The sequence below is a fragment of the Aulonocara stuartgranti genome, assembly GCF_965226115.1.
Source record: "Aulonocara stuartgranti genome assembly, chromosome: 13".
NCBI classification, from domain to species: Eukaryota; Metazoa; Chordata; class Actinopteri; order Cichliformes; family Cichlidae; genus Aulonocara; species Aulonocara stuartgranti.
Genome location: NC_138949.1, coordinates 22,671,255 through 22,685,996, shown reverse-complemented (window position 1 = coordinate 22,685,996; position 14,742 = coordinate 22,671,255). Strand labels below are relative to the sequence as shown.

Genomic DNA, 14,742 nt, shown 5'->3' with positions numbered 1-14,742 from the left:
GAACATTTGTTTGCATCCCACCTCAATATCTTTGCTGCGGGCCACCTCCTCAAAGTTCTCCTGCTGCTCGAGGGTCTTGTCCACTTTGTCGTCCGTCATGCAGAAGCAGCGCAGCCGAGCCTCAACAGCATCATTCATCTTGGCGAACACCACAAATTTGGCCAGGTACGGCACGCAGATCAGCTCCCGGTATAACTGAGACGCTAGACTCACCGTCTCAGGAATCTGGTGACAGTCTGCGAGCCAAAACCTGAGGGGGAAAGATCCGAGGCGACACAAAAAGTAAATAAATAAAGCAATTTTGTATGAATCTTCTCACAGGTGTATAACAGTCATTCTAAATAATAATCTAAGTGATCAAACAAATGTGGCTATTTCTCTGAAGGATGCAAAAAGACACATGATATTTGTGCAGTAATCTAATTATAGAGTACCAAAGGGTGCTCTGTTAGTATCAGGCTACACACTCACCGCATGATTTAAATCAAGTTAGGATGGAAAATCATGACTTTGCGTGATGTAACTGAAAGGTTCACTTGCTGAGGTCAGTTTAACAGCATACCTCAACAATCTGTGGTTTACTGACTTTGCACCACACAGTTAAATGTGTAACTGAGTGTAACTCTATCAGAGGGGAACTCGGGATTCTGTCAACTAACTGGTTGCATTTTTGAGCTTTTATCTCGTGGTATATTTGGGCATTCACTGCCGACTTCTGCAAATACACTGTCAATATTTTGAAGCTCACAACAATGTTTTCTGGAAGAGAGTTAAACTCTCTTGGGTTACTTGTTGGGACTTCCACTGAGGTGAGACTAGACCTGCAACTAACTGCTTTTATTATCAAGGTCTCCAGAAAATATAAAATATACACTGATATTTGATATTGATAAATATACACTGAACCAACCATACTTTAACCTACTACCTTTATTATTGATACATCTAGTCATTATTATTTATTATTAATAAAGAAAGTTACACCTGTTTCTAGGGCTCAATGTACTATATTCTCCCTCCACAAATGTAACAGTTTCACTCCATAATTAGTCCAATTAATCAAAATTTAGAGATTTAGATCATTCAAGTCAGAGGTATAACACGGGCGCCATTTGTTTGTCTGTCTGTTTGTCAGCAAGATCATTTCATGACGATTGACTGACAGCTTGGGCATCGGTATATTTATATATGCAGTGGTCCAGTTCTGATTTGCCGTGTGTATAACATACGAGTGTGTCTCACCTGGCCGAAACATTTGTGGTGAAGGAAACGCAGTCAGTTACAAAGGACAGTGGTGTGGTTCCTGTGATGTCCTCCCACTGCGCAGGGGAGGTTCCTCCTGCATTAAAAACAGGGACAAAAATTTAGCTCACTGCCTTTTCAGCATGGGCAGTTTTTAGCTTACGTAATCGCTGTTCTTTTATCTTCTTAGCTCTGCATTTTTTACTATCATAGTAGAACTGATCAGACTATTCGACTCATAATGATTTGTACAGTGCTGTGCAAAAGTCTAAAGCTACTCCTTATGTTTATTATTTCATTTTGTATATATTCCTCGAAAAATGGAAAATAGGTGTACTGACATGTGAAAACGTAAATGGAAACAAAGTAGATAAGGCAAAAACAGAGTTTTCACAATTCTAATAAGCTTGAAAGTCAGTATTTGTTATGACCACCTTTATTCTTCTTTAATTAGCTTTCAGGAAAAGTTCTCCAGGATCCTTGAAGGACATTCAAAGCTCTTCGTTGGATGCTGGCTGCTCTTTGTTCCAATAATCACACACTGCTTCAACAATGTTGTGGTCCTGGCTCTGGGGAGACCCATCCATGACTGAGAGGGTTCCACTGTGTGTTTGTCTAATCAGGTATGATTTTACTGCATTGGTGATGTGTTTAAGATCAATCTCATGCTCCCAAACAGATGGTATCGCATAGTGAATCTTTCATAATTCCATCAATTTTGACAGGATTCCCAACACCACTGGCTGAAATACAGCCCCAATCCATGACAAAGCCTCCACTAGGTTTTACAAATAGCCATAAACACTCACTGTTGAATCTCTCTCCTCATTTTGTCTGTACATATTGAGTACTGTGAATGAGTGCTTGACATTTTTTAGGCCTGCCAAGTGCCTTTTCTCTACTTAAATGATTCATATTTAGGGCAGTGTTAAGTGGCTTGACAAACACAACACATCCTCAGAAAATGCCAAGGTAAACGGACTGGACTGAAAACTAATTAAAATATAGCCAATTTCCAAAGAAAAACTTCAAAATTGAGAATTGTTGCTCAAGACACTTTAAAAAAGTCTGTTTTTTGGAAGCAAAACAGAATTGATGATGGGTGGCTCAAGACTTTTGCACAGTGCTATATAATAGTAAAAACATTTTAAAACAAAAATAAGAAATGTAATGACTGTCAAGATATCTTTTAAGGAATCTTGGAAATAAATGTTAATTCTGCAAAAGCTGTTTGCATAGAGGTACCACAAGAGTATTGTCATGCTCTACTAATACACAGGTCGGCTTGCCTGTGATGCTGCAGAGGAGACGCAGGCAGGGTGCCGATTCGCCTCGATGGCCGATGGGATGGCCTTCTGCCGATCTAGGTGGGACAGGGATCGTCATAGTGATCGGCTTGTGGAATTTTCTTCTCCTCGGCTCTACAGTGACAATGGGGCTGAAGGTGGCTCTGTTGCCAAGGACTGCCCTCACCATGTCATCTGGCACAGGCTGGGCCTAAACAGAAGGCCAGGAAGATGTACAGAAAAAAATATTTGGCCATTAAACTCAGATTACTGCCAAATCAGGCAATTTTAAAATATTCTAACAAATTAAGGGATCTAAGCAGTTAAAATGAATGGTAAGGTAAAGAAACAAATCAGTGCACCGTCATCATACAGACCAAACTTAAGTGGGCATTAGGAGTCCTACTGTACCTGCAGGCCAACACGGATCTTCTTGGTGAGAGCTCCTGGGGGGAATGAGGCCTGGACCATGGGAACAGTACTGCTAGAAAGTACCCCTCCATCAGGACCCATATGATTAGATTCCTGCTTAATCCGCGACACCACAGCAAAATACTGTGGAAAATCTCCAGTGACGATGCGGCAAATACGCTTCTTCTCCAACTCGGCAGGACTATCCATCTCTGCAAGATGAGAAGAAGAATTTCACACACACACACACACACACACACACACATAAATATATATTTATATATGTGTTTGTGTACTTTTGCACTCATAAACAGATATTTGCAACAGATATGCAGTATATCTGTTTGTGTAATTTCCATTTGTAGTTTGAGTTGATCAATGGTATTTCTGCAGGCTTTGTCAGCTTACAGGTAATCAGCCCATAAAAAAGCAAAAATAGGACTGGGCTGAAATGCACCAAATCATCTGTGATCATTAGATTTTTATGAGCTCTTTCAATTAATCTCCATTGGCAAACAAAGACAGGAACGCAGAAAGTTTTATGCCGTAGTAATCAGATGATAGCTGTTCACTGTACATGGAACTCAATGCATCCAAAAGCAATTTGCTTTTCAAATAAATATCTATCCATCTTCTGCTCATCCACTTCCGGGTTCTGTCATAGGTTGAGAGGCAGGCAAGACCAAGGACAGGCTAACACAGACAGTCAGAAAGCCATTCACACTCACATTCATGCCTACATCCAATTCAGAATCACCAATTAACCTAACTCCACTAACTGCATGTCTTGAGACTCCAGGAGGAAGCCAGAGTACCCAGAGAGAACCCATGCAGAACATGCAAACTCCACACAAAAAAGCCCAACGATGGTTGATAAAATGTGGAGCACACCAAATAACCTTCCTGTTACCTTCATCCATTCCAGAAAGCAGCTCTGTGAGGTCTTCTGGTCTAATGTCAGACTGGTGCTCCTTCCACGTGTCACCATTATCACTCCTCAACACGATCAACTCCCTCTCTTTCCCCCGCATTGAACCAAAATGAGGGATCTCCACAATCACAGGACTTTGAGGAAACAGAGCATAAGAATCTTCGTTAAATTGGTGCACAATCTAAGAAAGAAAGAAGAAAAAACCTTTGATTTGTCTCCTAGCCTACTACAAAAAAACCCAAAACCTACCCAAGGAACTGAGCCCCAGCAGGTCCGACCTCCACCAGTCGGCTGACCAGCCCCTCACCCTCTACCATGGGTGGAGGATAGGCCAGTTTGTGTCTTTTAGCCAGGCGACAAGTAATACGTGTGGGTGCCGTGCATTTCCTGGGAGGGATGATGATGCGCATGCCATTGTGGCGGCTGCCCCTCATGGAACCACCACGGGCATCCACCATGAAACTGACCAAGAACCTGCCAGATGAAGAAGAACATTTCAGAGTAGGAAACAAAACAACGACAAAAGAGAAAGATAGACTAAAGCTACGGACACAAGTGGGGAGGACGATTCCCATGCTGTGATCACCGTACACCAAAATAAAGTGAAGGAAAAGACAGAAAGTAACAAAAACAGAGAAAGAGGAAGAGACAGGACGATAGAGAGGAGAAAAACGATGCTTTGAGTTCTGAAACTTGGCTGTTCTCACCTTCACCTGCCTCAGTTTAGGGAACTAAACAATGTGTGAAACTAAACTGGTTGCTAATGAAGTTGTAGAAAGTTTAGTTTCCAGGACTGAGGCTGTAAGTGAGCACGTGCCAAAGATTCAGCCCCTGTAAAGCAGCATTAAGTGGTCAAATATTAAACACCAGAACTAATGTTTCAACTTGGGTCGATACGATCGGTATTCTTCAAATCAAGAGCACGTTGTGGCGTCCCACAAATACACCAAATTAAACAAATAAGAAGACGGAGTAAGTTTTGGGTAGGCATACAAACCTGCCTGTGCAGCTTTAATTTAAAGCCACACATTGAATTTTCTCCCCATAAGTGTTGCTTGCTAAGCATGTTGCAAACAGTAAAATCCCTGTATATTTTGTCAGAAGACTGAGGTGTTATTTTTTATGTGTAATGAGAGAGTAAGGAATAGCACAATAAAGAAGGAGTCCCAAACATGTCGACTACAAACTTCTAAGATCTAAGCAGTGCAAATGAAACACCAGACCACACAGATGACAAAGGCACAGACGGGAGAGGGAAGAGACAGTGACGAGATGAGAGGGAGACAGAGGTGGAGGAGCGAGTGACATCACTGCGCCATCATGGGTGAGAGCAGCAAACTCAGTCATCACCTGGAGTCATACTGAGGGAGCGGGGAGGAGAAGCTGCAAAATAAACACATGGGAGACAATGCAGGAGGCAAACCCCCAGAACCTAGTTTTAGTAGCAGTTCCATAATCACTGGTGGGATCTCTAATGACTACTCGAGATGAAAGAAGACTAAAAAGGTGAAAAAACAAGGGATGCAGTAAAAATAAGGACAAAAAAATGAGGACAAAATGACAATGAACACAGTAATGTTTAAATAAACAGGCACGCTTTGAAGGTAAAATAATGTGTCATAAATAGAAAGAAAGATCCAAAACTTAAAATGATAGATCCCACTATTTAAATTCTCAGTAACACCAAAGATATTTTCAGTTATGTGCAAGTTCTGTGCAAAGACAGCACGCTCTATTCTGAGCAGATCTTAACACTTTATGATGTCGTATATTCAAAGTATGTAAAAGACGCATCGGTTTATCTAAGTGAAACACATGAGCCACTGTACCATGAGCTCACAAAGTATGCGGTTTGTTTCCGTAATGATAAAAATAGAATGACGGCAGTGAACATGGGGGAACTCAAGAGTTTTAGAGGGTGAAGTGTGTCTTGTTGCTTTAATGTAATGTGTACAGTAGCAGCACTGCAGAAATCCCACAGCCCTGCACCATGTCTGCATCAGTGCTGCAGAGTTTGCTGAATATTGACTCTTTGGGGGAGAGCAAAAGACAGTGAAACATTTGCGTGCAGTAAGCATATAAAATGTGTGATTTCTGCAAATAGTTATATGAATGCACATGCAGTATGTGTGTCGTTTCACATGTACTGTAAGTGTATGCATGCTGGGAAACATCTTCCCAGGCTGGATGAGAGTGCAGCTGTTCTTACCCAGAGTGAATTGGACTAGACACAGTGTTGTGGCTGTGATCCATAGTGTCAGGAGTCCAGCTGTAGCGTCTCATACACTCCGAACTGTAATCTCTGGTCACAGCAAGGTGCTGGTTGAGGAAGATCCAAAGACACGGAAAAGAGCACAGAAAGTAAAGAATGGGTTAAGAAGAAAAAGGATGACAAAGAAAACTGACAGCAGATTTGCAAAACTGACTAATGGATCCAGACAAAAGGAACAAGGTGCAAGATGACAAAAAGTGAACAAATTATCACTCACTGCAATGATAGATATGGGCTGATTACATTTACAGCTTCTATTTCACCAATGTTTTCCATCACTGTCCATGGTCTTACAACAGCCAGGACACAAAGGCACTTGAGGCGCATAAATAAAAGATGATACTATATAATTATGATGACTGAGAAACTTGAAACTAAAGATGAGCTTTAATAAAAGAAGAAGGATGTGAACACTGAATCTTGGAACTCTCGTACACTGAAAGGAGCATGGGAATGACTTATGGCAAAGACCCAAAACAAACAAATATACGGAAAAGCAAAACTTGAGAGAAATGGAAGCTGAACCACTGCGAATGAAAAATAACAAAACCGACGAATGAGTCAGACATCCAACGACATTTATACCTTATTGAGTGGGTCAACCAAGTAGGAAATGTCTTTACAGACACTCTGAAGCTTAGGGAAGAAGAAAAACAGTTCAGCAGTCGCATTATAGGTACTAGATGGCCCACACAAATTAATTTATGGTGCCGTGCTTCACTGCAGGATTTGTGCTCCACTGAGGAAAACAATTTTGACTCCTTGAATACATCTTGATTCTAGCATCTACATTCAATAGGTGACTGTAACTGAAACTTCACTCATCAAAACGCAGATAATTCAAAGCAAACATAATCTCATATACATAATATTTACAGGTTAATACAGCACCAATTTACCAGGAAGCTCTCTGACATAAGACAGTAAAGTAGTGTTGTTAAATAGTCAAATGATTTCCAAAACATCTGCTTTTCTAATTCAAGACAACTACAAAATATCGTCAAGTTTTGTTTGGGATCTTGGGTGATGCTGAAACAAATATTAACAATAATTTCAGGAAAAGAGTTACAGGTTCTTTTATTGCTACAGACCAACATAAACAACGTAATGACAGATGAGCGCTGCAGAGCACTGCAGTTTTCCCTCAGGAAGCTGGAGGTGGGGGGCTCAAAGCTCATGGGTTTGAATAAAGCTTTCATCAAGGTGCTATATGCTCACTCTCAGCACTTTGGCAAAAGCAGGCATGGCATTAACACTTCTTCTGTTATGACCCTTGTGCAAGATGAATGAAGCTACTCTGATTCTGCCTTTAATCTATCCAATTTGTGTTTTAATCAGGAAAGACAACAATTACAACAAAAAGCAAAGAAGAAAATGTGGATAGAAGGTGACAGAAGGCTTGGAAATAGTGTCGAAAGAAAGGAAACTTACCGTGTCTTTTGTAGGAGCCAGAATCTCTTCAATCATCATACTGTCTCGTGCAAAGGAGCTCCGGTTGAGCGTGTTGGACCTATCCGAACTGAAGGAGCGGAGGCTACATGTTACCATGCAACCCAGTGCCGCGGGCAACAACAAGTGACGGGCAGGGGGACACGGCATAAAACAAAAAGCAAGGAATCCATTACTACATGTAACCTCCAGGGGTTTCACTTACTGGACAGAGAGTCCAAAAGTAATATGGGGAAAATAGAGAAGCAGAAGAGTCTGCATTTGAACAGGGATCAGATATTGCAGCACGTTATTCAGAGATGGAAATGAGAGTGAGGTCAGTTTTTTGCATTAAGAGATAGAGGGAAAGAGGAAGAGGAGAAGTAGGCGGCCTGAAAGGAAAAAAGACAGCTCTGTCTATACGTCTGTCATGAGCACTAGTGTAACTACGTCTGCCTGAATGATGACGTATGACAGAATAGCAGACTGTACTTATATGCACCTGGTTGGCAGATAAGAGCTTAAAGTGTTCAATTCTATGCAGACGTCATCAATGACAGGAAAAGGAACAAGATTCACTCAAAGATATTTCAACTTTTAAATCCGACTCAAGCTCAAAAGCTCACCTTCCTTTATTCTAAGATTAGCTGACCTAGACCTGTTTCAAAGGAGCAAAATACAAGAAGGGAAGCAGGTCTTTTCTATCTATCTTGCTGCAGTCTGCTTTATGGCTGTGTGTGGTGATGTGTGCCTATTTTTGCTGCCTCTTCGGCTCAGTGCAGTGCTGCAGATTCATTTCGGGCTTCTTTCTTGTGCTCCTTTTACAGCGATTTGATCATTGCAGAAGATGTGAAATATTCATTTGATGTGTGGTGACTAAACGCTTACCTAAAACATATATTTTTGTGTGTGTGCGAAGAAGCACTTAAATATCATACGTGAAAGGTGCGTTGTTGTTGTTGTTGTTGTTTGTGTAGGATACGCAGCTTCAGCTGTGAACAAAGCTGAAAACTCTGCCTTCGTTTCTCAGAGGGTATACTGTATGTGTGTATTGATGCGCCGTGCGTGAGTGCAAAAGGGGGAGAGTGGGTGAGTGAGGGGGAGAAAATGCAGAGCTCAGCGTGTTTGAGTGGGCACGCTATTCAGCACAGAGAGAAGCCCTTTATTCAGCAGAGCCTGCCTACCCCGGCATCGAAGTTACCAAGCAACTCTGTGCGGGCTGAATGGACTCGCTGGCAAGGCAGCGCCGCGCTATCCCCCCCCTACTCTGTTCTCACCCCGAACATGTTTGTTTTTTACAGCTTCCTCCTCTTTCTCATTCTCCCCCCAAAAACATCAGCGCTTCTTCTTTTCCTTCTGTGTTTTCATTCTTGCTCATTCCCTTTTATGTCCTCCCTGTAGTCAGCTTTTCACTTCTGCGTGTCATCCTTCTCCATAATGATCTCCTTCTCTCTCTGCTTTCTCATTTCCTGAGTCACGATGCTTTAACAATACTGTGAAGTTTATCAGTTCATCCACTCAACTAAAGACTTTTTCAACTTTGCCTCTATCCCACTGCTTTCCTCTAATCAATCAGACCCTGCTCTAACACCTCCTTTCCTCTTTCCACTCCATTCATTTTTATGGGTGGTCACTCATAAAATCTACTTCAAATTTTCAATCTAGCATGTCAAACTATGAACCAGTTAAGCACTGAGTCGAAGGGATTTTTGTGGACTCAGAGAGGCAACTGTAGGCAACTGAGTCATAGTATATCCACGTGAGTGCTGCTGTGTTCGAATGCAAAGTTTCCATCTCTGCAAACCAGAATTGAACAGCAGGAATCATGCCGAATACTTGTGGGACACCTCCAATTATGTCAACAAATTATTAATCCAATGATGTGTCCGATCCCTGGAAGTTACACTCAGAGACACTCCAAAAAAATATAAGGTGCCACATAAGAAGAAGCCACATCAAAACATTAGTCGATTACTCCACACAACTCAAAACTGAAAGATCCGCAAAACAGCTGCTTATATTTTCTTATGTCCAGCAAAACTGTCTCTTTTGCACACCTACATCAAAACAATAGACACAGATTTCACTAAGAGGTATGATTTAAAAAGTGGAGGGATGATGATGATGATCTAAAAATACAACACGTAACAGCAAATGGGTCAAATACGCTACCACGAACAGAGAAACACCAACACTGGATGACACCAATGTCCAATGAATGACTGGTGGTTTGAGTTAGAGTCTTATGAGTGTTGGATTGGGGTTAAAAAGTAGTTCACAGGGTCACAGGGAAGAGACACCATTCACAGATCTTTTACCTACTACTACTGGTACCACAACTACTACTCTTTTCTTACCTGATTCTAGGGCTAGAATGAGAGACAGGATGCAAGAAAACAAGAAAAAAAGAACAAAATAGCAGAGTGAAAAGCAAAGCATTTTGAAGACGTTCAAGCGTGATGTGACATTGATGCTGTGCTTTTGGTGGCACACTACGACAAGGTTGAGCGAATTTTTCCCGTTTTACATGAGAAGGTGTTTGCGTGTATCCAGCCCACTCAAAAAGCAGACCATGCAATGTCAATGTCATAAATGAAAAGGTAAGGGAAAGAAAAGAACTTGCTCAGCATCACACATTCACTGATCAATACATTATTTTATACATTTCCGCACTCCTGCAAAAACAGTCAGCTTAACAAAGTGTATGTGCAATGTATGTATATGTATATGCAGATTTTAGTATATGTGTCTGTAGTTTGCAGAGGAAGAAAGTTCTATGGAAACTATGGAAGGACTTGATCATTTGTAAGGAGAAGTCAGTGTAATAATAATGTAATAAAACTCTGAAATAGAAAGGTGAGCACAGCTTTTAAGCTTGCATGTGCTCCTCGCTGTATCATTGTACAAAATAGTTCTTTCAAACTAACATTTTGCATAATTCAACGTATTATCTCTCTGTCAAAACTTTTTCCAGGATCAGCCCATCAAAACAAAGTCGTTCACGTGGAATCCCTCCAGTGTTTCCCTTGTTTGCCTTGCCCTGCTGATGTTAGCAGCTTCCTGTCACAGTCAGTGTGACGTTGTTTTTATCAATCCAGCCATCACAGTGCCATCTGCCAGTGCGGTTACAATACACACTGTGGGGCTGCACAACACACCACCGGAGTGTTTTCATTGGCGCCTGCCATTTTTCCACGACATCCTTTGTCCACTATGTGAAAGTGTAGCTACACCGACACGCAGCTGTTCGCCCAGAGCATCAAAGGTATCAAAGCTTGCTAGCTCTTTGTACATTTTTTTTTGCCCGAGTTTCAAACAGGGTCACGCAAAACGCTGAATCATTTAGTCAGGTTGAATCATTAGATGGCAACTTCCCAGCTGCGCTTTCTGGTGACTTCCATTATGCTGTGTTATTGTGTGTGAGCCTATATGTGTTTATGTTGCATATGTATGCATGTGTGTGTGCTCGGTGGAGGGGGCTGTGCATTAAACTATTCAAGAGCAACAAGAACAATATATGTCATATCAACTATGGCATTATAAATCTGTGGATTTAGGGTGACCACTGCAAATATCGCAAAGATGATGTCACACTGTGAAGTACATCATTAGTTTTAATGTGCATATATATAAAAATGGCAGGTGCCTACCTGGCTGAGCGGGCTCCTATGCTGAAACCCATGTACCCCTCATGAGGGAGAGAGTCATCCCCCAACTCTTTGAGGTCCTGAGGCCGCAGGTATTTGTCTGTATCCCCAGTCATTGCATCCTCACCTAGTGAAGGGACGAAATCAGAAAACCCTCCTGTTAACTTCAAAAGCTAATCAGGGCAAGAGAGACGATGCGGCACCCAGCAAAGAAAAACAAGCCGACACCAGCCTCTTTTTTATTTGATTAGACTACTTAGAGAGGGCCTTGGCTAATTATCAGCATCCCTCTGCCGTTAAATCAACCCAGACTATCTCACTGCAACTTTTCTTTCTTTCAGTCTATTCTTTTCATTTGTAGCACACCAACAACATGAAGCTGGAACACTCAGCAGCGCCTATGCTGGACTTTAGAGGTGAGACTAATATTAAAAGAGAAAGAGGCAGCAGCAAAGACACTTTGCGGTATATCTAGAGCTCTCCTGTAAAATCAAACGCAGCTCGTTTCAGAAGAGTCAAAGCAGAAGGTTTTATAGCTACCAAAGCCTCAGCACAATAAGCAAAGAATAAGGAGAAAGTGCATAACCGCACCGCACCTCGATCGGCGGACCGGTGAACGATGACACGCCGGTCAATGAAGCCGCCGGGGCGGCTACAGTGTTTCCCCTTCTCCCTCATGTCCGGCTCTGTCCTGCCTGCAACACTCTGCTCCTTCACCGCAGCCCCTCCCCCTACCTTCAATACTGCCGCACTCCGATCACACACCACCACCAGTGTCAAGCAAGAGGACAAGGGATGGCAGCGTTTCCGGTGTCAGATTTCAAAATAAAACCAGTGGTGGAAGGGTTATAAATGAAATTATCTTTAGTCAAAACTAAAGACAAAGAAAAAAATTAAACCTGTTTACTCCCTATGTTTACACTTCATAAATTACAATTATAATGTTCATCAGCTACTCTTACAAAGAATACTGTGAACATGTTCTCTCAGGTGAAGCAAGGAAATTGATAAAAGATGCAAGATTTTCGAAGACATATCGCAATATTTTAATTATACTAAAGAAATATTTTAACTAATAAATAATCTCTGTGTATTTAGTATAATTTTGAAATCTTGTGCACCTTAATTTTAAAACACTGGGACAGAGAAATATCGATTATAATATCGCTTCCTGTCTGTTTCCAAATCTCAATAAAAATGAAAGCGAAATATGCATATCTTATGATGTGGATGTAGCATAGTGTTATTGAACGCATAACGATATCTTTTATTGTTGTGGCAGAGCGGATAATCCGACTTCCTGCGTTTCACAGATATTTCTGTCTGACTTCACAGACCTGGAAAGGGATCGACTGCTCGCTGTTAAGAATAAAGTGTGGCAGTCCCATTCAAGCTCAGTTTTCCACCACTTACACCCCGACACACACACACAAACACCCTCCTGTTCTAGCCTATATTTTAAAGCATATTCTGAATCCCCCCGCCCAAAAAACAAACCAAAAAAAAAACAAAGCCTGCCTTTTCCGTCCCTCTAAGAAGAAGAAAAAACAAAAACTGTTCACAAATATAAAAAGGATGTTGATTATAATTCACACAATAAAAACTACGTAAAATCAGTAAAAACGGAAAAAATAATAACCACATGTTATAGTGACAATTTCACATTGGCGCTCAGTAACTCTCACTTTCTTACTTTCTGTCTCTCGATCAATTCTCTGTGGCTTAGTAATTGCACCGGCTATTGAAACTTCTTTTAAACCCCCCGAGCGACTTACCTTTGTCCACCGCAGCCATATCGATTACAGCTCTGTTCGTGTTTCGGCGGTAATTTCTGTTTCTCTAAAACGCCACAAAACGCCCACGGTGTAAAAACTGCAGAAAGTTTAAGACTATCAAGAAGTCCATTCAATGCTTCTGGTGCTGGTGGAAAAAGCTGCCCTCTCGTCACCTCAAACACTTAACTCCACTCCAACCAACTTGCGTGTTTCTTTGCCCGTGCGCACATCCCTGCTGCTTTCGTTGCGAAAATAATGTAGATTAGAACCTCTCCAAGTTTTGCGTCTCCTTGTTGCACAAAAAGGACACGAGGAAACATAAAACAGCCTAAGTCTAAGCCACCTGACATCGGTGGCCACACCGGGGTTAAATCTCTTGCAGGCGGCTCAAAAAAAAGCTCATCTCATTGGATTTAAAGCGAGAGAGAGACAGTGCGTCTATGGCTCAGCAGCATCCACAACAAACTCCAGTTGAAGAGTGTCAACAGGGGCCGCGGTGGAAGTGTTTACCGCTCTGTGGAGAGCACAGTCAGCTGACAGGTCGTTTGAGCAAATGCCTGGGAACGTCAGCATTTGAAACTTTCACTGAGGTTTTATTCTTCCTCTGTGATGGAAATCCTAGAGGGAGTTTGGCTGTGTGTCAAAGTGGGAGTGGGGCTACAATAATGACGAAATAACCACATAATTTTGCAATTTTTAATCTTTTGAGCAACATTTCTCTGTCTAGCTCTTCTGTCTCTGTGTTGCACACAGTGACTACAACTTGCACAAGAGTAAGAGAATGCAAGCAAAGCAGCAACGGTTAACTGCAGTAATGAAACTATTGCAGGCCAATGCCATAGGAATTATAGAAATCTATACTATGACGCTAACAGAGAAAATCAAAGATTTAAGTTATTCTCTATAGATTAGTGGCTGTAGTCATGTATAGAAGTCATAAGGCAGGTCACAATAACACACAAGAAAACACACACACACACAACAGCAACCACGGGGAGCTGTTAGAGTCACTCCAGCCTGCAGCTTAATAGGATTGGCTTCCCTCATGTAGGATTAAAACAAGTTGAAGAAAGTCTCCATTTACTCCTGCTACTTCTTTAACACAAACCCACATAGAGCAAAACAACAGCATCCTATAGAAAATGAAGGAGTGCAGACCTGAATACAACTGCTGTCTGAAGCCAGTCTGGTGGTGCTATTGGGCAAAGTGATTATCAAGGCCACAGAAGTACAACGCTGATGAAATACATGCATGGTATAAACCGTTTATGTGGGGGACATTAAGTCATGGGCACTATATTTCCTATGTGAGGATCTTCAGAACAAACTCATCTCCTAAAACCTGATATGCGTGTATACTTGTTGATTCTAGCTGTATCGCCTCACACAGAAACTCCACACCCCTTGACCAACATCCCCCGAGCAACAGCCTGTGAACGAGCTCATCAATTTTGCAAGAATCTTGGCTGTGTAGTTCCAAAACAAAGGACAGAGGACTGAGTGGACGGTCCTCTGTACCATAAACTTGGCAGAACATTGGCCTGCAGTCCTGAAGCAGCTACTCTGCTGCAAACTATGAAATTTGAATTTTACATACATTGAAAAATGATTTGACACGATGTATGCCGGCCTCTTCATATTCCAACTCTGCATTTTGATGTGTGTCACATTGATTTTGCTTTCATTTTTTCACAGCTAAACAATTTTGTGTCAAATAAAATGGCTACAGCTGGACTTTATTGTTTGTCTG

At 41.6% G+C, this 14,742-nt stretch overlaps 1 protein-coding gene across 1 annotated transcript in view; it reads right to left on the bottom strand.

Moving 5' to 3' along the window:
* Nucleotides 1-14,742, bottom strand: part of LOC309720465 (ankyrin-3-like) — an 89,209-nt gene that overhangs the window by 25,872 nt on the left and 48,595 nt on the right. Inside the window, exons 25-34 of the mRNA XM_082557443.1 lie at nucleotides 11,221-11,344; nucleotides 7,574-7,676; nucleotides 6,080-6,189; nucleotides 5,221-5,253; nucleotides 4,120-4,344; nucleotides 3,850-4,004; nucleotides 2,940-3,151; nucleotides 2,532-2,739; nucleotides 1,243-1,339; nucleotides 22-250 (exon numbers count right to left, since the gene is read on the bottom strand). Of these exons, the coding sequence (XP_082413569.1) occupies nucleotides 22-250; nucleotides 1,243-1,339; nucleotides 2,532-2,739; nucleotides 2,940-3,151; nucleotides 3,850-4,004; nucleotides 4,120-4,344; nucleotides 5,221-5,253; nucleotides 6,080-6,189; nucleotides 7,574-7,676; nucleotides 11,221-11,344 (1,496 nt within the window). The remainder of the gene's footprint in view (nucleotides 1-21; nucleotides 251-1,242; nucleotides 1,340-2,531; nucleotides 2,740-2,939; nucleotides 3,152-3,849; nucleotides 4,005-4,119; nucleotides 4,345-5,220; nucleotides 5,254-6,079; nucleotides 6,190-7,573; nucleotides 7,677-11,220; nucleotides 11,345-14,742) is intronic.